Here is a 26,481-nt window from a genome sequence, read left to right on the forward strand (position 1 = left end):
AATGGAGGATTATAGCCATTAACGATACGAACCCATGATCGAAAATCTCGCGCTTGAATAAAAGAACGCATAGCAATTTTCCACCATAAATAGTTCGTGCCATCGAAGATTGGTGGTACGTGTATAGAGATCGCACTTCTGTCCATAGAATCAGATTGCTACAAACACAGACTTATGAGGTCTTAGCGTGTTTACCTGCTATGATACCAATTGAAAAAGCGGGGGTCTAACAACCACACCCAATATTTCGTTTGGCAATCTGAATAGACAAACTCCAATGCACTTTCAAGAGAATCAACTAGACAGTTAGACTCAATCTATAAAAAGTATATCAAAGAGTTTTATATCTCTTTCTCTTGATTCAATCTGCAATCAGCAAATAAGGATTTGCGAGCCCGATTGAATATAAGAGGATTAACTGAACGGTACCAAATACCAATGTTCAAGTGTCAATCAATTCACTCAACAACCCAAAGGCCGGATACAAGAACTGATTGATCTTAACGTACAACCTGTGATATTTCTATTATATAAATAAAATATAATGCGGAAAAGAAATAACACAGACACCAGAATTTGTTAACGAGGAAACCACAAATACATAAAAACCCCGGGACCTAGTCCAGAATAAACACACACTGATTATAAGCTGTTACACCAATTTCCTACTACCTATTCGGACTAGATAATACCTTCTTAAGCACTTGTAGAACTCCTAGCAGAATACCGATTCTCTTTAAAAATTCTTCACACAAATCTTCTAGCAGAACCCGAGGCTCTCTTTAGAAGATACCACAACACGATTAATACGATTCGATATTTTGTTTGCACAAAACACCGGTTTGATTTCCCTTTAGATATGAATCAAGGTTTGGAAATATTGTGTTTATTTTGATAAAAACAATTACTAGGTAAAAGTAATATCAAAACAAACTTGTAGATTAGGGATTATTATACCCTTCAAAAATAGGAAGAGAAACCTAATAATTCTACAACAAGAACAACTAGAATAAATCTAGAGATATCTTGTTTAAAACTTCTCAAGGATTTTACGAGGTGCCTCAATAGAAGATTTTATTTCTAGTCTCCGATTTCGACTAACAAGTATTGGTATACGATCAGAAACTTAAATCTATCAAAACCCAGGGTTTATGATCAACAACTCTTGAATGGTTTTATATCAGAAGAGAAAACCTTAGAATAGACAAGAGGTGAAAAACCTAGATTACAAGTTGTATAATCAATCACGAAGATTTAATTCAACTTGGCCTTGTGATCCCCAATACAAAGACTTTATTTCACTCTTGTTCACGAAGAACAGAAGACAAGGAAACAACCTGCAAAGCTTACGGCTATTTTCCAAAAGGGATGAAAAACGTGTAAACTCACGAACCCTTTATTTATAATGAACAATAGCTTGGAAGCTAAGCAAAGCTATTTTCCTTTTTCAAGACTCTCCTAAATATGGGAGTCTTTCCTAAGTTACAAATATTACGCATAAATAATTAATTAGCAAATATTTATTTATGTGAATAAATCACATTCTAACTTAGGCAGGAATTAAAAGTTATCACAAACACTTTAATATGGTAATTAAATATGTTTGGATTAATAGCCATCTTGCTTAGACAAGGAAACATCACCAACTTGACCAAAAATAGCTTTTAGTCACGTAATTGGGCCCAAGTCTATGAACTGTTACAAACAACCCATGAATTGTTTCCTACTAACGAACTTTAGTAAATCACTCATAACTTCATTGTTATAACTCGGAATTGAGTGATTCTTGGCTCGTTGGATTCATAAGCTCATTCACTATAACATGAGATTTTTATAAGGATAAATGTTATTGTATCCAAGGTCATGAATGAAATAACCTCAAGTATATATACATAAATGTACATTTACCGTCATTGGAATTGTTCCATAAAGTGAGCATTTATCTTGATACATTAAAAGGTAGAATTGAACAAGAATCCAAATGAAATCAATCACATACCTTTGTTGATGAAGTACTTGTTGATATCTTCTTTGTAGTCTTCAATCTTCAATCTTCATTCTTTAAGAATAGGTTCAACTTCTTAGACCTAATCTAGTCTGAAACTATCTTTAGTATGCTAAATCAAGAATGCATTTTGGCAACTAAAATTGACAACTAACTTGACATACCACGCTAGTGGGTTCAACCGAGTAGTGCTCTTACAAAATGATTCTACTCCTCTACCAATGGAGGAAGGTAAATTTCGATCTAAACCCATAATCCATTTCTCCGATTGTTTTTGAAGCTAGTCCTGCAGTTGAAATTTGTAAATATGAAAGAAATGATTATCAAGTGGTCAATTTAGTATCTGATTCGATTTAGAAGAGAAGATGGAAACATGTTTTTTAGATTATCAAGAGGGTAAACCCTTCTCTACTTGGCTAGAATTGATGAATGATGCTTGTCTATAGTTGGAGAAAACGGAGTATGTGATGAATTTTAATAGAACAATTCCATTATCAACTGTGGAGATGTGTTCTGAGCAGTTTAAAGGCCAAGGGTTCTTGTTTGTTACCAACAACAAGCTACTCATGAAGAGAAGTTTTCGTCCTAATTGTCTGCTTGGGTCATTCGAAAAGATACAGTCCACCATTCAAATTCCTTCATCGGATAGAGCTCATAAACGTTATCATCACCAACTTAATTTGATTACAGCTCAAGAAGAATTTTCTGAGCAACTGGGAAACTCGAATATGTTGCTTCTTATAAATATCAAATGGTCTGGTAGGGTATGTTCTTGCTGCAGTATCGGTTCCTCTAGAACGCTATTTGATGAGGAAAGTCATTTGAAATTATCAACAGGTATTCTCATTATAATAACAACAGTTCCAAGTTCAGTTTGGGTATACTTATTTCTGGTTTGATTGTTCTTAATAAGTTGATTTTTATGCATGAATCCAATACACATGTTGTTTACAAGTCGATTATAAATCTTGGGTATGGTTTAAAATTGTTAATTATGAAGGCGAATGAGTGTTTGTTTGTTAAGAATGGTGACATGGGTGATGCCAGAGGTTTGTTTGATAAAATGTTTCAGCAAGGTAATGTTCTATGGGCTGAGGCGATACTTCAAGTGATAAAAGAAAGTGAGTCTGTGAATGTGCAAGAACTAAAAGAGGCTCAGAAAGGGTTGTGGAGTATGAGAGACGTTTGTGGTTATATTTTGGTTTTCTTAGAGCCACTTGGATTGTGTACTTGTATTACTTGTGGACCCAATGGATGGAGTTTAAGCTGGGATCATTATTCCTTACAGCTTAAGGATGAACTGTATGAGAAGATTAAAGCCAACAAAGGAAAAAATTGGTGCTATTATTGTTGCAAGGCTTTCATGGTCAAGTTTAAATCTGTCCAGCAACATATATTGTGCTACATTTAACTCAGAAGCATGAAAAGAACTTGGTAGTTGCGTGCTTAGTAATCAAGACACTAATCCATCATAGGGTAATAGAAGGAAATTTCATCCATAACCTTGCTGGAAAGGTATTTGATCGTGGGAGGTTGCTAAAATTGATTACAAGGTATTCTTATTACATTAGAAACAACTCTAACTCCAGTTTTAGTTTACTTACTTCTGGCTTGTCTGTTCTTCATGGGTTCTGCCAAACTATTCAATCTCATGTTAGACAAAATGGTACTACGACATTTCCGTATCCTCCTTGGATTGTGTTTCCCGCTTTTATATATTTCCTAGCATGCTGTTGTCGATTGTTGGGAGCTTGTACAGGATCAGAATACTTGGAAGGGACTACAGATATTAGACAAGCTGAAGGTGTTGTGCAAATAATTATTTTGCAGGAGTCTAACTATCTTTTAATGCTTAAATTCTTTTCATTTGTCTACTTACTTCCTGGTTTCAGTTACTTGTGGGGTTCATGGAGTATGGTTAACATGAGTTTCACCTTAATCAGAGGTTATGATACGAACTAGCATTTGGGAAACAATCTGTTACTCGAAGCTGAAGCCATTCGGCATTTTGCGGTAGTTCTCATGAGTAAACACAGTTGGAACTTGTGTCCTGCTATTGGAGTTTTCTGTATAGGTTTGTACTTTTTCTCTCTAACTCTCATTAGTACCCCTTCACCACCAGGGGTTTCAAACACTTTTGCCAATTTCTGGAGGTATCTAGTTCAATGCATCTTGGAAGAGATGGAATTTTTGTACGTCAACTATGGGGTTTATGGTACAGATGTTATAGATGGACGGAATTCCTTCTGGTGATGATAGTGCCATTTTCTCTTACAACTGTAGAAACTATATTTCTTGGTCAGACTAGACGATTTAATAGGATTCCTCCAAGTCCATTTCGCTCATTTCGCTCTAATATTTTTTCTGTCATAATATTCATAGTACTCACAGATGTGGTGAGGAACTTTACTACAGTTCTTGTGCAGCCAAAAGATACAGCCTTTGTTTTTTACGTTAAAGAAATGGTGAACAGGTTGCGTCATCTCAACGTGCATAAGGTCCAGACTGAATTCGTAACTGGTGTTTATATTAAAACATAGATTTGTCTTTTCTGGCGGTAATCGAACCCTATCCACGAGTCCTGGTGGTGGTGTTACTTCCATTAGTGTTTATCCAGCTGAGAATTGTGCAGATTCTGCACGTTTTTGTTGGGAGCCTAGCATAGACAAGATCAGTTCGCTGATGAAATTTCTGTATGGAACTACTACATGGTGTCGCCATCTTATGTCACGATTCACGGAACAGTGGATTGTTGGGCTTAGACTTCAGGTGCTAAAGAGCCTCTCTGGAATGATCATTGGAATTCTGGCTACGAATCTTGTAATGGTAAGTAGTTGGAGGGAACTACTACTGCCAAGGATTCACCAATATGGTAAGCTATATTCTTATCCATTGCGGCTTTTGAAGATGCAACCATGTATGGTACCGTGCTGTACCCGCAATGAGGTGGGCTTGGAAACTATTCTCATTCTTGAGGACAAGGATGATTTGGAGGAGTGGGTAACTAGAGCTGTCAATTAGTAACCCGGCCCGGGGGTTGATCCTAGCCCGGCTTGTTTCAACCCGGCATGGCTGGGCTTGTTTCCTAAACGGGTCGGGCTAGGTCTGTTATATCTGACCCTAATAGAAAACAAGCCGGGCTAGGTCTAACCCGCGGGTTACCAGCCAACCCGTTAAATTAAGATAGTAACCTGTAATCGGAGGTATCGGTAGAATTTCACCTGCTACCCAGGTAACCGGGAACTCCTCATTCTTATCTATGTTTTCTAAAAGAAAGAGAAATCAGAAAACAGAAAACTTCTCTTCAAGACTTCAAGTTTTAGATCTGGACTGGAGGCAGAGGTATTCGTGTTCGTCTCTTTTTCTAACTTAAAACTAAATAGGGTTGTTTTTTCTATTCTGAGTTCTAGATTAGATTTTGATCTTTAGGTTTAACTATAATGATTTTTTTTTTTTAATTTTCTAACTATCTGTTATTCTGTTTGATTTTCAAGGGTTAGGGTTAGGGCTTTACTCGTAATCAACTAACCAAGTTTTATCCTTTAGGTTGTTTTTTCACTTCTAAGTTATAAATTAGATTTTGATCTTTAAGTTTAACTTTAATGATCTTTTTTATTTTAATTTTCTAACTATCTGTTTGATTTTCAGGGATTAGGGCTTTCTTTAGACTACCGTTGAAGAAGAATAGGAAAAATTGGTCGATGATTTTACTTCTACTTTCCTAATCTAGGTGAGTAGTTCTAAGTTTTTAATGCATAACTTGTTTACGTTATGCTTGTGAGTAGTTCTGATTTTATTCTTTGATAGCGACCACTCTGCACCAAAATATGGAGTTAAACTCTTCAAATTGAGTTTGTAGCAGTTGTTTTTTCTCCACCTGCAAAAGAAAATCAGGTCTACAGCTAAAGTGTTTGAACAAAGAAATTTACCCAAAGATGAAAAGGCTTGGCCGTGCTAGTTCACATTATAGATTCATATCAATGTTCCAGAAAATAAATAAGCATTAAATATCAAGACAGCATGTTCCTCAACATATCACTGCAACCCAAAAAGCTTGGCAACTTATTCCTAGAGTTCAGCATAAATTCTAATGTGCACTCTTCTTTAATACATCCAAATCTAGGTGAGTAGTTCTAAGTTTTTAATGCATAACTTGTTTTAAGTACTGTTAGGTGTTTGTGGAAATGATTCTTAGAACCCCAATCCCCTTTTCACGAATTTGTGTCATTTATTGTTAACTCATGTCTCTTAATGTCAATCTATCTCTTAATGTCAATCTATAATAAATTAATAATGCATAGCTTGCTTACGTTATGCTTGTGAATATTTATTTGAATTACAAAGGTTTACTGATTCTGAAAATGGAAATGAACTCCATATGCAGCATGTCAGAATCAGAAAGCACATGTTTTATTTTGTCTTACATGAAAGTGTAAAAAAGCATACTTTTGTTGGCTTTGCCTTTGCCAGTTTGGGATGTGTACTTGTTGGGATTTTAATTATTGACAGCTCTAGTCCCCTGTGATGTAGCTCAAGGCTTACTAATTTTGATTTTTGAATTCTTTATGTAGCTTCCTAAAATGTCAGTTGAAGAAGACCATGACGATGTCATGAGTGAAGAGGATATCACAGTAGTAGAGTCGATGACAAGTCAAGAGCATGCTTCAAAGAAAAGGAAATTTACATCAAAAGTATGGAATGATTTTGATTGGTCACGAGACAAAGATGGTAAAGAAAAGGCTACGTGCAAGCATTGTAGGAAGGAATATGCTTATGACAGTCAGAAAGGAGGAACATCAACTATGTCAAGGTATTTAAAGAAGTTCCCTAGACTGAAGATGCAAGATGTGGGGCAACTTTTGTTATCTACAAATAATGGAGAACAGGCTACTCGTGCACGCAAAATAGATCAATCAAAGTTTCGGAATTTAGTTGCAAGACTAATTATTGGTAAAAATCTCCCCTTTAATTGTGTAGAATGGACTGAATTTAGGGAGTTATGTAGTTATCTGAATGTCGATGTTGAAACCATATCAAGGAATACTACAAGGTCTGATATTCTTAAAATGCATAAGTTCCAAAAAGAAGTTATTCGCAAGAAATTACAATGTGCTCCAGGTAAAATATGTCTAACATCAGACATGTGGACCTCCGTCAACACCACTGGATACATAAGTTTAACAGTACACTTTGTTGATCAAGATTGGGTATTGCAGAAGTTTCTTTTAAATTTTGCTCTACTGCCACCACCCCATACTGGTCAAGCACTTTCAGATAATTTATTTCTGATGTTAAATGATTGGGGAATTGAAGGAAAAGTAACCAGCATCACTTTGGATAACGCTGCATCAAATACTTCATGTGTTAAGATAATGAAGAGTCGATTCATTGCAAGGAATGTTATGTCGGATACTGGGAAAAGAAACTTTCATATAAGGTGTTGTGCTCACATAATAAATCTTATTGTAAGAGATGGACTGACAGAGATTGATCCAGCAGTAATCAAGATAAGGTTAGCAGTGAAGTACCTTAAAGGTTCACAAAGAAGAAAACAAAATTTCTTGGATACTGTCAGCGATTTAGGAATGTCAGTAAAGATGGGTGTTCGACAAGATGTTAAGACAAGATGGAATTCTACTTATCTTATGTTGCAAAGTTGTATTTCGTATGAAAAAGTCTTCACTCATTTGAGGTTGGTGGACCCTGACTATGCAGAGTCTCCTAATGGGGAAGAATGGGAGCAAATCAAAGTGGTCACGAAGTTTCTCAAGGTCTTTTATGACCTCACGACTCTATTCTCTGGAAAAAAGTATCCTACTTCTAATTTTTATTTTGATGGGGTTTGTCAGATTAAAGTATTATTAGATCAAGAGACAACTAATGACATTGAGTTCATCAGAAACATGGCGAAGAAAATGCAAGAAAAATTTGCCAAGTATTGGAAAAATTTGAGTCCAATATTGGCAATGGCAGTCGTTTTAGACCCTCGATTGAAGTTTGAATTTGTAGAGTTTACTTTAGAAAAGGTGTATCCTGTTGAGCGTGAAATGAAGAAGGAAGTTGATATTATTAGAAAAAGGATGGCGGCACTCTATAAAGAGTATCATACGGCGTCAACTTTAAGAGGTTCGACAACAACCAATGAAACTCAGAATTCGGGTACTGTAAATGGTGGGAATTCTGGACGCAATGGAAGTGCTTTTATGCAGGTGATATTTCTTTAAGTTTTAACTGCTTGAACATTTCTATAACTGTCCATATAGAATTGGTAGTTAATTGTTGAAGTTTTTTGATGCAGGGATTTGCCGCGGCAAAAAAAAATGGTGGTCAACAATCTGACAAGTCAGAACTAGAACAATATCTAAGTGAGTCATCAGGATCAATGTCAACTGATTTTGACATCTTGAAGTATTGGAGAAGCCAAGAACTACGATACCCTAATCTTACAAGAATAGCAACCGATATTTTATCAATTCCTATTTCAACTGTTGCTTCGAAATCTGCATTTAGCCTTGGGGGAAGGGTACTTGACAGATATCGCAGCTCCTTATCACCTGAAAGTGCCGAGGCATTGATAACAACTCGTGATTGGATATATGGAATCGGTAAGAGGCTAAGTGTTTTGAGTAATATTTAAAATTAGTTGTAAGTCTATTTAACAATATATATGAGATTGATAATTACTTATTTTCAATTATATGTAGGAGCTGCATCAACTGATGTTGAGGAAGTGAAAGATAATGATATTAGTGAGGATGTATTGGCATTTGATCCGGCAAACAACAATGAGGCAGTAAGTTCTTATGCGTCTAATTAGTATCTGTACTTCAGCGATATAAAGCGGGTAATTATGAAAATTCTATTTATTTACATTAACACGTCCTTTTGTTTGATATACTTTTTGCTGGAAATTACAGATTCATACTGGAGCATCTTGAAGTGATACACTTCTAGACACAATTACAAAGATACATGGAAAAAGAACATTTTTTGGGCACTGATTTAGGAAATATTTTGGACTTCCATATGATATCACTGTCTCCTATTTTTTGTATAAATATGAAGGGAGACACTAACGATATATATTGTATATGTGACTGCATATGAGGGTTTAGGACCTTTAGGTTGTGATTCAAGATTTCAAAGTCAGTTCAGTAGACGGTAGCTTCAGTTCAGTACTTCAGTTTGTCCACTTTTGTATATAAAAGGACAAACATAGATAATAGTTACTGTCACTTTGAGGATTCTTATATGAATCACAATCCTGGACCTATATCCTTAATTCCTTATTAATGAATATGATACTTTTTGTGCAGGAATAAGGAATTGGTTGTTATTATGGTCTCCTCTTCACTAGTGATGAAGTGTTTTAGACTTTTAGTAGGTGATACTCTGTGGTAAACTGGTAGGCAGTAAAAGTGGAAGTTTGTATTTTTTTTTTTTTTGGTTTTATATATGTATGTAACTATGTCTATATATATTCCACTCCACAACTTTGGTTTGGTTCATTTCAATCATGTTTTAGTTGTATTGTGGAATTTGTAATCTGTTTTCAGTATGCACTTTTTAGTATTTAGACTTGTGGTTGTTTACCATATTCATATTTTTAGCACAAAAAAATAATAAAGTCAAATTTACCAGCCAACCCGCAACCCGTCAGAGCCAACCCGTCTAGGGTTAGGGTTGGGGTTTTGGGCTTGTACATGAACAGTACTAGGGGTAGGGTTGACCCTAACCCGTCCATGGCTTGTCAAGCTAGGGCCGGGTTGACCCTAGCTTGCCCGTTTGACAGCTCTAAGTGGGTATTTGTCATGTACCTAGGCTAGGATATATGTGGTATTGTATTGTTATCTGGAGGGTAGTTTAGGTATTCATATATTGAGAGTAGTAATCCAGCTATATTAGCAAGAAGAACTTAATCGCGAGGTAGCTAAAAAAGAATGTAAAACTTATCTTCTTCTCTAATTGCTTATGCAACTTCTCTGTGTAACAATGTCTTCTTCTTATTTCCCTAGTTCATCTAATTCTTCTCCCAATCCTCTATTTCCCTCTATCTATCCCAAATCATCTCTATCCTTAGAGACTCAAACTGTTCCTGATAATCCAATTTGTAGTTCACTACACAACCAATCATATATCAATCAATAAACAATACATAATCGTGAAACTGAACTGAGAGATTAAGAAATTAAGATGATTTAATATTTAGGATATATTACGATAATTGAGGAAGATGGATTCAACTACGATAAGTGAAGAAGAATTCAGGTTTAAGGATAGAAAAATAAAGAAATAACCTTTTATAGGCAGATTCATGTTTTTCGTATGTATGTATGTAATCCAACCTCCTATAACTTCTCACAAAATTCAATACGTTTATCAATCCATCACTTAGCTTTTGCGTTATTTTTTTAGAAACTTGATAACAAAAAGAAAATCTCACCAGTCAACATAGTACCGCTTCTCTTGTTTGGTATATCATTCATCAGTGAAATCCTTCGGAGTTCAGACGATGAAAGAAAATTGAGAAAGAAAAGTTTTTCGTTATTTAGTTGGTTAGGTTTTGAATTTGACGTACATATTGTCCATATCAGACGCCTTCACTAACGTTCAGTTAAGTAATTGATGTAAACAGTGTGTAACCAAATTAGTTAGGTGTAACCTCTGATGTAAGTATTCTCTACCCACTTTTATGCAGACAGTGTTATTAACGGTCAGTTAAATACCTGATGTAAACTAAGTGTAACCTAAATTTTAATATCTCGACCAATAGAATTTCGCCACGTGTCCTCACCATAGCTTTTGTATAAGAAAAAACCTATTTCGGCCAATAGGAAACGAGAATTTCATCACCGTTCAGGTGGAAGTTTATTTTGTCGCAATAGACCTGACGGACCCATGTGAATGCAGAACAGAAATCTAAACGGTCAGTACAGAGAAAATCCTTTTTTGAAAAGTTTAAAAATAAATTTTTCTTTGAATGCTTTTAAATATTAAAACAACAAAATGATAAAGAAAGAAAGAGAATTATATACTGTCGACCCTCTAGACTCTAGAGTCTAGACTTCTCTTCTCTTATTTCTTCTGTACTTTTTTTTTTCTCCTTCTTCTTCTTCTTCGTTTTTCTTTGATTCTCTCCAAAACTCACACACAGAAAGAAGAAGCCATGGGATGGTTTCCCTGTTCTGGGAAATCAAATAAGAAACCAAAGCTTAAGAAACAACCTACAGATCAGATCCACTCTAAGTCTACAGGTATTTAAATCAATTTCTACAAACTTTCAACAACTTCTTAGTAGAATCCTATTCAATTTTAGCATTTGTATGAATCTGGTTTTGTTTTGATTATGTGAACAAATTGGATTTTTAGTTTGTTTCTTCTTTTTCTTTAAGTAATCATTTAGGGTTTAGGTAGTTTACTTATGATCCCACCTCTCTAACTGTTGTGTAATCAAGAAAGTACCCACCTTTTCGATTTCTACTGTTGGGATATGTTCTGGGTTTTGCTTGAATTGTGTTTTACTGATTTGAATTATTTGCTTTTCTCCAATTTGACGAATTATCATGATTTTGGTTTTGGTTTTGCTTTCTGGGGTGGGTTTACTGATTTTTGTAAGGTTAACATGGTTCAAAACATTGATTTTGTCCATGAATTGTAAAAATCCAACCTTTTTTCTCATAAATTGATGGGTATTTAGTCTTATTGACTATATTGAAGTGGTGGTGCAATTGAACGCAACTGGGTTTTATTGAATTTAAATTTTTTATCAAATTGAGTCTTTCCTTCAATTACTGCTGTTTTTGTCTTTTTTTCATATCATTGTTTGTTATTTGGATTATTTGATAATATTCTTTCCTTCATGTGAGAGAAGCTACGACTTTATGTTGTTTTAAGTATTAGTTATTGTATTTTGTCATTTGACTAATGTGATTGTCTCTTGGTTTTATTGAAATGGTGTTTGAAGTATTGTATTTTGTTTTTTGGTTATAGATAATTTAAAGATAAAAGCTGCTCTGGATGCGAAGAAAGACAGTTTAAAGGATGGAGAATCTGATCACATTGCAGCTCAGACATTTACATTTCGTGAACTGGCTGCTGCAACAAAGAATTTCAGGGCAGATTGTTTAGTTGGTGAAGGTGGTTTTGGTAGGGTTTATAAAGGGAGATTGGAAAGTACAAACCAGGTGCGTCATGTTCGGATATGTTAGGTTTTTGTGGCCGTTGTGCTTGCTATCAATTGATTCTCAACAGTATGTTAAATTTGAAATGATGTGAACTCGGAATATTTGTTTGCTACAGGTTGTTGCTATCAAGCAACTTGATCGGAATGGATTACAAGGAAACAGGGAATTCCTGGTTGAGGTTTTGATGTTAAGTCTACTTCACCATCCCAACTTAGTCAATCTAACAGGGTATTGTGCCGATGGTGATCAAAGACTTCTAGTCTACGAATTCATGGCTTTAGGATCTTTAGAAGATCATCTACACGGTAAATACCAATTTTTTTGTTTTTTCTTATATATTTTTCCCTTTTCACTGTTATGGGTGTATGACTTATCTTTTTATTTGAATGGTTTTGCAGACCTTCCACCTGACAAGAAACGACTTGACTGGAGCACAAGAATGAAGATTGCAGCTGGCGCAGCTAAAGGATTGGAGTATTTGCATGACAAGGCAAACCCCCCTGTTATATACCGAGATTTAAAATGCTCAAATATTTTGCTTGGGGAGGGATACCATCCTAAATTATCTGATTTTGGGTTGGCCAAACTGGGTCCTGTTGGGGATAACACTCATGTGTCCACGAGAGTTATGGGCACATACGGTTATTGTGCGCCGGAGTATGCAATGACTGGTCAACTCACGTTGAAATCAGATGTTTATAGCTTTGGGGTTGTACTGTTGGAGATCTTAACAGGCAGGAAAGCAATAGACAATTCAAAATCCGCAGGGGAGCATAATCTTGTCGCATGGGTAAGATTACATGCTGATCCCATTTCATTTAGCGCCTTCTCTGTCTTATGGACTATAGACATTTACATGATAACATAAGCATCACGGATTTATCGACCGAGAAATACAGTAGTTCAACCAGTTGTTTCTATTCTTTTTTTTTTCTTCCTAATTTCTTGCGTATGTTGCTAGACTCACTATGTTATGGTGGTCTTGACTTCTTGTATCTGATTAGTAGTTGAGAGTCTAAATGGACTTGGCAAATGGCTCACTGAATTGACATACTTTTCATGGTTGACTATTCAAAACTTGCTGCTCAGTGCTTCTATATTCCTGCCTTTTTCTTGTTTACTTTTTTGTTTAGCTGATAGCTCATGTAGGGCTATTAGTTTTTTCTGCCTATTTACTTTGAAATATTCCTTGTTACTTGAATGCACTTTGAACCTCTGATGAATGGTGCACAAAACCTTTCTGCAATAAATCTGTCTTATTTAGTTTGCTGCACTTCTTATCACAGTTTTTTGACCCCAAGCCTTTTCTTTTGCCTGCAGGCACGACCCTTGTTTAAAGATCGTAGGAAATTCTCGCAGATGGCGGACCCAATGCTTCAAGGCCAGTATCCTGCAAGAGGCCTATACCAAGCACTTGCAGTTGCTGCAATGTGTGTTCAAGAGCAGCCCACCATGCGACCTCTAATAGCAGATGTTGTCACAGCCTTGACTTACCTCGCTTCTCAAGACTATAATCCTGAAACACATCCAGTACCAAATTCTCGCATGTCTCCTTCCACTCCTCGATCAAGAAGAACCGACAGCGGTAAAAGACTAAACAATGCCGGTGGGTCAGAAAGAGATCAGTCCAGAAGGGTAAACTAACAGTCCTCCGTCCTTGGTGCTGCGCAGTTGTCCAGGGCCCAAGTTTGGAAGGGCCCCAAAATGTAATATTTTCTTCCCTTTTGAAAAGTGCTATTTTTTATTGCCCACATTTGTAATCATCTTTTATGGATGCAATTTTTGGAATCAAAATTATTAGATAATAGTTACACCACAGTCGAGTTCACTAAAACAGTTAAAGACATTCCATGTGTCATAGTTGTTGTGCAAATGGTGGATATCAGTCTGTCAACTAAAGCGAAGAGTAGGGACTATCCTGAACTTAAAGATTCCAGAACCATGAGATTATGCTCATTGCAAGTTTTGCAGGAACAAGTGAAGGATTTCTTGTCATGGGGTTGATTCGGTACGTTACATCAATCCTCTTGTAATTTGACCCTATGTATTCTTATTTCCTTTTCTCTGCACATGTCTTGTTTCCTGGTTATCCACCGGTGCGTTTTGGCCTCATTGTATCTACTTTCTCTCGGATTTTCTAGGCATTGATGTTGTTGCCTTATGTATATATATCATATTATTGCTGTATGGATTCAGGATTCTATCTCTTTATAAGTGTTTGTATCTCTGGGTGAGTCATATTACTACCTTCTGTTCAATGGAATTTGATATTCATTTTTCTCAAGCATTAAAGAGATGGTTCTTTTTCAAGCGTAGGTCAGGGCTTCATTAAAACCACCAGAATTGGGACTATGGAGGATGAACACTGGTCTCTGTCATTCTCTAGCATATTTATTTATTATGGTTTGCAAAGGTTGCTGGGTGTTGATAACTTAGGCGTACATATTTGAAAAAGCCACCATTTAGACTAGTAGGTATTGACTTCCGCATCAAAAAGTTGTACGAAAAGGTATACCAAGAATAATACTACATTGTTATGTGAAAAGTGTCTGTTACCTTAAGATGATGAGATTGAGATGATCATTATATGGTCCTATTCTCCTTTCAGTACTGCTAGCTAGACAGTAAATATGTGAAAAGTGACGGTGGGAGTTGCAATCATAGACCTGTTGGCCGCATTAGGCAGTAAATGGGATTTCACCACTAGTAGACTACACTTCAGCATGGAAAACTCTATAAATTGAACAACTAACATAGTCCAGATCTAGGACAATCAATCCAGACGTTTGACCTTTGATCATTTCTATCTTCACCCCACTGCCAATCCCAATGCTAGAGTCATTTCCCTCCGGTCAGCATCTATCTGAGGATTTCGCCACCAGTTCTGGACTTTAGCATCCACCACCTTTCACCAAAATGGGATATCAGGTCCTGGATATCAATACCCAACGATTTTACTGAATTACTAGAAAAATCTACTGATTACTCTGGACCAAATTTTCCCATTTTGATAGAGAATGGAGAAAAGATAAGTTACGAGGGGTTGATAGTGAACAGTGACTGAACATGTCTTGTGTGATATTAGGAGACCAACCTTCTTGTCTCAATGCATATACTATGCAATAATTTGCAGAGCATTTATTACTTCTATTTTTAGTGAGAAATAAAAAAAATCGTGAATTATTTTTTCAAAATTTATAATTGTTGATATTGATGAAACCTAAAACAAACATTCACCTAAACCAGGAAAGGAAATTTGGAATACAAAACAATAGACATGAACAAACTTACAAACATAACAAGTTTATTTATATTAGAGAAAAACAGATAGGTCATACATTCATCTATGGTTATTGTACCTTATCTTTGTATTTTAAGCTTGTTTTATTCTTCTTCTTCCTTTTCTTCTACATCTTCTTCTTCTTCACCTACTTCTTTGTTTATTATGCAAAAGAAATGGACTGCCATGTGCATGTACATTCATCTTGTTTAACAAGTTACAGACAAGAAGACTAGATCCATGCAAAGTACTAATATATTTGGTACTGATACAGAGAAAGAAATATATATATATATATATTTTGTACATTGGGAATGGCCCCTGTACCTATATATATATATATGTACCTAATTCAAAACATGAGGTCTAGGTTTGGTTGGTGCATATATGGGGATCTGAGCTTCTTTTTCATCAATCATGTAGTAGTAGTAGATAAGAATCAATCATTTATATGCTCCTATCGACAAACTAATCACAGTGCAGTGATGGTTTCCGTTTCCTTTCTTAATCTTATCATTTGAATGCTCACATCGACAGAGTAATCACAATGCAGTGATTGCTTTCTATCTTTTGGTTGTCTCGAGTCTTGAGCTGTATCCGCCATGCCTTATGGTTTCATGGTTCCATATTAGGAAAAATTACGAATCACTCGTGTTTCTTGGCAGTAATTGGTTTCCCCTGTTGCAGCACAGGATAAATCATAGAGATATTGTTATGAATGATAAACAAGTAAAATGTTCCTGATCCGAGAACTACTGAGAATGGAATGTGGAAGTCTAGTCCTAACTGTATTGTGGACGAGCTCGCATATGACGTCAACTGAAGTGTGCCAAAAAACTTACACCACATCTTTTAAACCCTAGTAGAAACCAATGAGTCGAAAAATAAGATGCCCTCCTAGCTTTTGTAAATGGCGCTTCACTAATGCTTAAGTTTAAGGGTGTTTTATGCAGAGTTGCGGTGCAATGATGTAATTGTAGAAATCCAAAGCCTTACCTCGTTCTTTTCGTGTCTGAATTACGTGGAGAGCAAGCTGAATTTTCTAGGTGGTATATCACGGGCCTTCTCCTGGTTTACTTGTACTGATGAAGATTCCACATGTGAAGATCTAAAGATAACAGTTTTCATCAAATTCAATTCTAGTCTCTGAACATATCAGAAATGGAAATACATTGTATTACATGGCATGTTTGTTGCCTAGCAGTTAGACTTAATTAGTGAACATATGTAATTTATTAGTTAAGTGTTATCTAAGCATTTACCTAATTAGACTGATTGGAAAACAACATGACCTGAGGAGTGGCTGAGTTGTAGATATTGGATTTGAGATAGGGACAGATATGATACCTTGGGGAATTTAGCTTCTTAGCTTGACCAGATTGGTACTGTAATGTAGCCTCCAGCATTGACTCTGCCATGACCACCCTCTTCTCCATCTGATCAATCAATCTCATAGTCTCTTCATATTTCTCCTGCGTATATGCATTTGGTCTATAAGGATATTTAAAACTTGCATAAATTGGAAAAAAGAAATTGCTGAAGAAGAGAAGAAACCTGAAGCTCGTGAGTGTAATCTTTTTGAGCAGCCAAGTCTTGCTCAGCCAATATACGAGCATCTTCTGTTGCCCTTTGTTCATGTTCTACTCGCATCAGGACCTACAGTAATAGTGGTTCCATTTAAAACACTAAAGCAATGCAGATACTACGTCCATAAACTTGGGGGCGAAAATCTAATAAGACTTCTCGAAAAGAATAAAAATATAGAACTTGGAGGTGAATATGAGACCTGAATCATGGTTTCTTCTTGTTCTTGCCTGTACACGACTTCCTTTCGTAGTTGATCTAGCTCTTGCTCCAACATCTGAACCTGCAATTTCAAAGAAAAAAAAATGTTTAGATGTTTTAAGAAAGATACCGTCCCGAGTTTGAATGAAGTAACATTATTTACTTTTTCAACAGGTAAAACTTCTTTGCATTTTTAGCAGACAGTAGACCTAAGCAGTAAGGACATGTTAGAAATTTTTTCTCATTTTAAGGTAAGAATCGAAGCAAAGAAGAATCTGCAAATTCAGTCCTTGTAAATTATTGATAGATGTTCAAATAATGATAGAACTCCACTTTCTGATGTACCTTTGAATTTAATTGACGTCTGTTATCATGCTTGACCATCTCAACTAGTGCTGTCTCTAGCTCTTCAGCTCTGCCAAAGAACAAGAACTACACCATCTTAATACCACAGGTCTTCTAGAAAGAAACGATATAGTTAAGTATTTTTTTCAAAACCATCAGCTCCATTGGAACATAACTATCCGACTTAACAGATTTTTTTTTTGGTGAACTGGAACTACACCTTATCTTAACCAGTAGCTAATGATGCTACATGTTGTTGGAAATAAAGATAGGATTATGAATCTTATAGGAGCACAATGGTGACATGGTATGCAGCTCAAATATACCAACCTGATGATAGCCGAATTTTTCTCCTCCAACACTTTACCGATCTGAACTTTCAAAGATGCACCCTGTACATAAATTATCATTAGTCCAACTGTTCCTTTCAGTTTTAACTAAGTGTCCTTAACAGTTTTACACTAGCTACTAAATAAAGAAACTGCAGTACGGTAGTAAAACCGCACTTGACTCGTTTGCATGACATTTCCATTAGAGACCCGCTAAAAGGTTTTTAGTACTTTTTTGATACTTAACTTTTTTTTTTTTTTGATCAGTAAAGAATTTGGTGCTGGCGAGGTCCGAACTCAGGTTACTGGTGTCATCACCCAGTAACTTTACCACTGTACTACAGTGACACCGGCTTTGATACTTAAACTTAAAAGTTTCTTAATTTGTGAACCATGCTAAGTCAACCAGCACCCAGAGAAATTAAATTTGTGTTAGAACTCGAATCATGACATTAATCCAGACAACACTCCAGCAATCACGAAGTTATCAAGACTTAATGATTTGCAGGGGTACCTTCTTGCAAAACTACTGCCCTTTGATATTAGAGAAGAAAATGATTCTCAATTAAGGAATGCTTACCTCCTCGTGATGATTGGGAGCAGGACGTACACCCACACTCCCTGTTAGGCAATTTAGGAGGCCATAATCCAAAACAGGGACATTTCCATTCATTTGCATTTCATTTAGTCCTTCTGTTACATTTGTCTTTAGTATTCTTGTACCGCGAAGCCCTTTTACTCTTTCCTCTATGGATGCTATTACTGATGGACGATGTTTGTCTCTCAACTCCTGCAATCTAGCTTCATTGACAGCTTGGTAACCCATGGATGCAGTTAATACAAGCTGACTACTGTCGAATGTTGAAGAAGTAAGGGACTGCATCAAAGTAACAGCATCTCCAGCATCTTTTGTTGTAACTAGTGCAGGTCCTACAAGAAATTAGTGAACTAAGTTCGTGTTGTCAATTAAAAAGATACAAGCGTGCCTGTATGACGTTTCAAACACATCAGAAAAAATCTTACCATATAATTCCATCAATGCAAGTGCGGTCCGAAATAGCATAACACGGTTACCTTCAAAAAGAAGGACATCCCAGACTCGAAACACTGAATTCAACGAAACCAGTCAGTCGCACACTTCGGTCTTATGCCAAAGTCATATCATAAAGGATAAAGGATAAAATCTAACCACTTTCCCAAGGAAGCATATTCACAAAAATGGACAGGAACCAGGGTCCTGTGAACCATGGCACCTGTACTCCCAGGTAATCGAGATGATTGGCTGCACCAGAAGCATGGATTGAATTAGAAATTGCTCAGTTGAGTTTAAATAAGCTTAATATGATTACACTAAATTTAGCTGTTGCACTTTTTGCTGGGTAGCTGGAACATCTAGAGAGCTGCTTAAGCATTCACCCTTAACATTAGTAGCGTTTATTAGGTTCAGTTAAAAGTGATGCTATTATGCAGAACATGAAGAACGTCCAACGATTTGCACATGATATAACTAAAGCCACTAATAAAGATAAACAGTTAAGTAGGATTTAACAAAGACAAACCCAATGTGGGAAGCCTTTCACGCATCAGCTCCTCAAAGACAAGTTGGTCTACCTGCAAAATATAACAACTTAAACAACTAAGTCTTAAACCCTTAAAACGTGATTGGTTGGCTGTCCCTAAGTAAGCAGGTACTGCACTTCTAATAGCAACGCCAAAACATCACTAGCTTAGGAATAAGAAAGGTGAAACTAGTGTTACCTGAGATTCTGTCATTTCCTCGGAGTAGTAGCCATCAAAATAGTCATCAATGATAGCCATCAAAGTCCTGAGAATATTAACAGAAATAATAAATCAGGGGAGTGGCTCTACATAGTGGGAGATAAAATATGTCACCACCAACTCAAAGAAGTCTAAGGGCTAACGTCATCCCCATATCTTTGCCTCCTGTTAAAATTTTATACTTCCACGCAAGTTTATCTTAATTTAACCTTCATCCAATCAATTGGTAAATAGGGATAATTACCACGAAAACTTTGGACTCACCAAAATGCATTTTCTTCAGGCATTAATAGCAATAATAACCCAGCAAAGAAGTTCATGGCCTGTACACAAGTCAAGAATAAGAACTTAGAAGAAGTAGGTTATGAATATTGGAATAGGACTTCACCTATATTCAATAGACAAACTTTGTAGAACCTAGAGGGAAAGATAGTTCAACATTTACAGTCATATAAACTTGTCTCCAGATAAAAGACCTTAATTAGTGTTCGGGAGATAAATTTGGTAACACCTTAATAATTTCAACAAAATGATAGCTTTGAGAACTAAAGCAGATTAACTTGTTTAAACAAAAATACCTGGCAGTACCCTACAGAGGGGTTATGCCGAGCATATGCTGTGAGTAAACGCCTCAACGCATTTCTACCGTCCTCATCCAAAGCGGGATGACCTGGAAAGGTTCGAGGCAGATCCTACAAAAGAAATTTTAAAGTCAGGTACACGATTCCAGTTGTAAGTAACCAACTGCTACGATTTAACGAGGTTGGAATTTGAAGTTTTCTGATAACGCATCCAGTCACCTTCTCAATCTGCCCCTTCCATAGCTCAGGTGTGCATTCTGTGCTCAATCTACTTGTCTTAGACAAGGATGTACCATGCTCTTTGTTATTACTGGTATGAGAACCTGTAGCTAGCAAATCTTGGTAATATTTCCCCACTCGACGTACCCTAGCACCCACAAAGGCTTGCCAAAGCTGTAATTGCAAATAGAAAGGTACCTCAAACTTAGATATCCATTCTAGATGTTAGCTCAAAGAGTGGCAATAACAAACTTGAGATCAGCCATCATACCTCTCCCCTAAGAGCCATTGGTACTCCTCCTCTAACTAGTGACTCCAATTCCTCTTTCCAAGGCAAGCAAGGTTCCGGAGAAATTCCATCACTTGAAACACTGGTAGTGTCACTGAAGTTGGCATCTTGGATTGAGTCCGATCTCTCTAAGTCATAGAACTCATCTTCAGAATCATCTTCAGTCAAACCAACTTGATTTGTGGTTTTTGCGTCCTGCTCACTTTTTAATGTTTTCTTGCTTTTCATAACACGAACACTCATCATTTGCTCAATGGTACCAAGAGATGGTCTAATTTCACCCCATATTTGTATTTTATGACTCTTTACATTCTTAATTGGTTGCGGCATCACTTCCTTTTCTGGCATACTTGTCTCTGAGTTGAAACCATCTAAACCAGACCGTGACCCACTTCTCGTGTCATCTTCTTCCACAACCTTCTCCAACAAAGTTGTCGATTCCCACTCTGAAGCTTCGGCACCAGATGTGGTGTTATGTCCATCTTTTGATAAGCCATTTAAGTGTAGCTGCGCAGAAAATGCCTGCCTCTCCAAGAAGTTATTCCATCTGTCTGATCTCTCCTCTTCTTCCTCCTGCATCACGAAGAATATCCCTTAAGACGACAGCCGTAATATAAATCTTTGTTTCCACTGACCGAAAAAAAACTTAAATTTCATAAATATATACCTTGAAGATATTAGCATACTCTTGATATCTCTTCAAATGTTGAGGTCTCACTACGAATCCATAAGTATCCCTGCTCACAGAAACATGTATGTAAGTATTTAAAATCAAAATGCAACCCAAATTTCCATCATTCTCCGTAACTACCTTCCAACTGAATCGCTTAAAAAGTTAAAACACGCAACTACCCCAAAATTCATGCTGAGAACAAAAATGGTGATGTCTTGCTACACAATACTCTGGAATCCTAACAACATGTTTCCAGTTCCACTCTCAACAGCTCTCGACATTGCATCCGTAATTGCTCAAATTCAACATACACCACAACCTACAACCCGTTTTTCAGTAATGTCTAAATTTTTCAAGGAGGTAACTGACATACAAGAGCCACCGATACACAAAAGGAATATCTGATAATTGACACATCCAAATAACAATCAAACCTCAGGATAATAAGGATGTTACCTCTAATGCTCAATGTAGTTCCAAATTCCTTGAAACCTAAATGTTAAAACATGTGACTACCCCAAAGATCATGCCGAGAACAAGATGATGATGTCTTGTTCATGTTAACACACAGCTACTCTAGAATCTTAACAACATGTTATTCAATTCCACTCTCAACAGCTTTCAACAGTCCACAATGCCTCCGTGATTGCTCAAATTCCAAATACAACTCATTGAACTACTCAACATTACTACTCATCTACATTTTTCAGGCAGTGGACGGCAATACAAGAGCTACAACAAGATGCAGATGCCGATACACAAAAGGCATTTTTTGGTAATTGACACATTCAAATAACAGCCAAACCTCAGGATGGGAGGAATGTTACCTCTAATACTCAATGTAGTTCCAAAATCCTAGAAACCTAAATTTTTCACCTAAAACAGAAACCAAACTAAAACATACAATTCGAGATAAGCAGAGAAACATCCCTTAAATCCTGCTTAATTTCTTCAAAACCAGTAATCTCCAAACCCAGAAAAACTAGAAGAATGCACTAATCAAACAAATACAGTACTAATTTCCAGTTAAGATTAACATGAATTTCAACTCCAACAACAAGAATCAACACAAATGCTACTTCAAATCAAACCGGATAAGAAAGAAAAAGAAAACCCAAAATTAAGATATCTTTTAACTATCTCCAGTGTTCTTGAAAAAAACAGACAGAGAATGAGTAAATTTTTAGTTACCTCTTATGCTCAATGGGGTGAAAAGCTAGACTCTTCTTCTTCTCCTTCATTTTCTTCTTGATTATTACTCTCAGACAAAGATGAGAAGATTGATTTCAGTTTTCTTCAAATGTAGGAGAACTAAACTCAAACCTTGATTTCTCCAACTGATTTTTCTTTCTTGATTTTCTCTCTCTACCGTCATAAATAAATCTCCACTACACTTGTAATTGCACATGCAACTTCGTGAGTTTCTATACTCTATCACTACTTAGCACGGGATCCGATGGATTTCCTTACGTGGCTGCTTTGATCAGATCAGAAGATTTGATGAGTTGTTTTGTAGTGAGAAAGTAGCTGCCGAGATGAAACCAACTAGGTGAATGGAGTTTAAGAAGTGAGCTAGAGTAGTATATTATCAGGGAGGAGGGCATATTTAGATCCTGAGATGTACTGAATCTAGGGAGTATATGGATTCGGGTCTTTTTTTTAGTATTTGATTTGATTTGCGTAGGAGTTAGGTAAATATGTGGAAATTTGACACCAAGAATATGTAATCAAACGAGAGTTGACAATATGGTTGATTTCGCTTCAAATTTGCTAAGAAAATTGTTTAGTTTTATCGGTGGGTGGTAATTACAACTATATTTTGCTTCTAATTTTTGGATAAACAGATTAATCCATGACACAGGGACGAAGCCAAGTATGATCAACTCTGGCTGTTTGAGCATGCATATTTTACTGCGGTGCTGCTAGCCTGTTAATGTCACTGCTACTTTGAATGCGAGACAATGCCAGTAGATTAAACCGGGGACATTGATGTTTTTGTCTATTAGCTTTAACATGTCCCCTTCATTTTAAAAACTTTTAACCCGGACCATAGCTACTATTTATGAGTTATTGTGGTCCATGATTGAAAACTGTTCGTTGTAGTGCCATAATCCAATATGTAAATCAAGCTTGAGAATTACAGTGGTGGTGGTGACTCGTGAGCTCAAAAGAAAACATGTAAAAGGGTTTGTTACTTTGTTATGTTTTGTGGTTGCTTTTGCCTTTATGTGTAGGTGGGAGTTGGTTGTGCTGAATTCTTCTTTATATTTGGTCTTACTGTCGGTGTAGATCACGTTTCGCATCCACTCCCCTCCAACCTCCTCTTGGATCCTTTTGGACGAATTGCAGTCACCCTATTTCTATAGATTGATTGATGCCGAACTCGTGAAGGATACCGGGACACAACACTTGTAACACAAGGATTGGTACGCTTCTTAGTAACCCGGTACCTTATATGAGCAACTTTACAAAATACCAACAACAAAAGTTGTTACTGATTGATTTTTGTTTCGGAAAATGGGTTATTTGTCCAAATATTTTTAAAACATTGTTCTAATGGACAAGTAAAAATTAGTATGGGTCAAATGGACACAAAAGAAATAGCAAGGATGAAATTGGATTCATACTGGCTTAAACTTAAAAAATAACGAGAATGAAACTGAATGCATCATGTGTAAATTAAAAATAAGAAAAACTATTTGAAAATGGGCAGGATGAGACTGTTTACATCCTGCCTATTTTTATATTTTTGTCCATTTAAACAGTATCAAAATCTAGATGTCTCTTTCATCAAGAAATAATTGATTTTGATATTTTTAACCAATTTTGTGTTTTTGTTTCCGTCGGTAGCTTAAGTGTATATAAATTGAAAACTTTGCCAAAGGAAAAATAATTAGAAAAGATTAATGGATCAAACCCGAGAAAGACACAAAATCTTCTCGCTAATCTACTAAAATTTACTTCTTAGCCTACGTTGTTTTTACAGGACTCAAAATCTACTTCGTTCACTGGAAAATGACATCAACATGTCCATGTAGAGCGTTTCATTTGAAAATACTTTTCAGGAGATTTTAAGTAAATTCCCTATTTAGGTTTCTTTTTATGCAAAACAGGATGAAAATCATTCGATAGAGAAGAACGAGTATCGTTTATGAAATGATGAGGGTACCAAGTACACCGTAATATTTTCTACATCAACCTATAAGTCCGATACCTTACATGATCTAAGATAGATAGAGACTATCAAAAAGATAGCAACCACAAGGTATACACTTGGTACATAGTTACTAGTTTAGAAACAAACCTAAAACCATAGGGATCAACCCAGGCGTTTGGGATTAACGTACAATAAATTTTATTTTAATTATAACTATAACTAAAACAATAATTATAATTGCGGAAAGTAAAAGTAAAGACACAACAAGATTTTGTTAACGAGGAAACCGCAACTGCATAAAAATCTCGAGACCTAGTTCACATTTGAATACTTTCATAATTAAGCCGATATACAAAGACACCACCAACTTCTTATAGTTGAGACCAAGTAAATTACCATTAGTTACCTATTTTCTTCAGTATCCAAGCGCGTACAACCGATTTGGCCAACGTACGTGAATCCTAAGATAGATTTCACTATCTTAAGTTGCTTCAGTCTATCTGAAGAATTTAAGCACTCAACCCTTTAAATCATCTTCCAAACAGTAAAGGACTAATCTGTTTGGTAACCACTCTCTTCTTATCTCAAGAGGTTAATTAAAGATATTATAGTTGAGATTTGACAAAGGATCTTATTTAATATCAATTAAACTCCTTTGTGGGGTTAGATTTTCTAAGATATGAATTAACAAGTTAGCCAGATCTAAGTCAAACATAACTACCAGATTCAGATACTGAAGAGTACCACCAAATGATAATTATCATTCTAAATACGACTATTCAATCATTTGCTTATCAAAGATAAACGAGATCTAGTCGGAACCCAGCCGAACAAGTTTGTGCACAAAGCAAATCACAATAATTCAATTCTAGCTCTACAAAACTGTCTGCTATGCTTGGAGCATGTAAAGAACATCGTGATACACGTGGTCTGGGCTATAAAGGTATAGATTCTCCAAGTACTGGTAAGACAAATTTTGTTAAGCCAAATGACATTCTTCAATCTACAGTCGCAGATATATCTGGAAATAAAGTTCGTCAGCCTACAAGGACGACTCAGTTAAGAACGGATAAAAACATTCCTGTCAACTGCTATTATTGCGGAAAGAAAGGTCACATTGAAAGAAGATGTCATTTTCGTTTACGGAATGAAAAACTTCACAACATTCTCATTTGGATGTCTAAAGAAGTAATCAAACATGTTCTTCAGTGTTCAGTTAGAAATTCATTCCACAATCAAGAAAAGTGTTGCTGCAATGGGCCATTCCTGATTATGAACATAACATTTCTTCTGCTTACAACTGTAAAAAGAACAATGTTTTATGGATGACTGATAACTCTGAAAGACCTGTAAGAAGAAAAAGGTGTTGAAGAAATAAAAATTCTTCAAGATTATCTCTTTCCCTCAATAATTATCTTGCTCCTAAAATAGGTGTTCCTGACTACATTCACATCAATAATCGTGTTTCGGAACTCAAGACCAGTATCAACGGTCTCAAGCGCAATATCAAAAAGGTGAGAAAAGCAGTTGATTCAGGTAACGATATCTTTCTCTTGATAATTCTTTTGAAGATGTGCATAAGAATTCTGATATAAGTCAAGGGAGTAAAGGAGAATGTGTCAATTCCTCTTATGAACTTCATGTTTATTACCATACAACTTCACTATTTCCGTATGTGTATCCTCTTTGAGACCAATGAGAAGATACACATAACTCTCAAGAAGATACCTCCTTATTGACAATTGGTCCATGTTGTACTTTGTTTTCTTTTGACTTTGATCTTCCTCCCTGAGCTTTGCTCTGGACAGTTTTATTGTTCGTCTGATGCTCTCCTGTTTGACAGTTGATGTTTAAC

General features: G+C 36.2%; 2 protein-coding genes and 1 long non-coding RNA gene across 4 annotated transcripts; 2 read left to right on the forward strand and 1 right to left on the reverse strand.

Moving 5' to 3' along the window:
- Window positions 1–8,534: 8,534 nt before the first annotated feature.
- On the forward strand, window positions 8,535–9,338 carry LOC113321829. Its single transcript, XR_003346885.1, has 3 exons — window positions 8,535–8,610; window positions 8,710–8,798; window positions 8,923–9,338. It is a non-coding gene; the product is annotated as an uncharacterized LOC113321829 (long non-coding RNA).
- Window positions 9,339–11,171: 1,833 nt separating this feature from the next.
- LOC113322046 (probable serine/threonine-protein kinase PBL7) lies at window positions 11,172–14,376 on the forward strand. Of its 2 annotated transcripts, XR_003346933.1 has the most exons (6): window positions 11,172–11,259; window positions 11,996–12,189; window positions 12,305–12,494; window positions 12,588–12,979; window positions 13,510–13,895; window positions 14,051–14,376. XR_003346933.1 is itself a non-coding variant. In XM_026570055.1 (5 exons), the coding sequence occupies exons 1-5, from the start codon at window positions 11,172–11,174 to the stop codon at window positions 13,831–13,833; spliced, it is 1,188 nt and encodes a 395-aa protein (XP_026425840.1). In that variant the 3' UTR covers window positions 13,834–14,376. The 2 variants fall into 2 exon arrangements, 1 of the variants encoding a protein (XP_026425840.1); XM_026570055.1 differs by having other exon boundaries at window positions 13,510–14,376.
- Window positions 14,377–15,476: 1,100 nt separating this feature from the next.
- On the reverse strand, window positions 15,477–22,874 carry LOC113322851 (TBC1 domain family member 10B-like). The gene is made up of 18 exons (XM_026571019.1): window positions 22,661–22,874; window positions 21,464–21,533; window positions 20,779–21,369; window positions 20,508–20,681; window positions 20,286–20,399; window positions 19,972–20,030; window positions 19,687–19,753; window positions 19,488–19,539; window positions 19,118–19,210; window positions 18,952–19,035; window positions 18,509–18,858; window positions 17,930–17,991; window positions 17,600–17,669; window positions 17,256–17,336; window positions 17,024–17,125; window positions 16,817–16,941; window positions 16,466–16,577; window positions 15,477–16,147 (listed from the first exon to the last, which is right to left on the reverse strand). Exons 1-17 carry the CDS (start codon window positions 22,708–22,710, stop codon window positions 16,487–16,489), a joined length of 2,235 nt encoding a protein of 744 aa, XP_026426804.1. The 5' UTR covers window positions 22,711–22,874; the 3' UTR covers window positions 15,477–16,147; window positions 16,466–16,486.
- Window positions 22,875–26,481: the final 3,607 nt, after the last annotated feature.

This window comes from Papaver somniferum, chromosome 11 (assembly GCF_003573695.1).
Source record: "Papaver somniferum cultivar HN1 chromosome 11, ASM357369v1, whole genome shotgun sequence".
Lineage (NCBI taxonomy): Eukaryota > Viridiplantae > Streptophyta > Magnoliopsida > Ranunculales > Papaveraceae > Papaver > Papaver somniferum.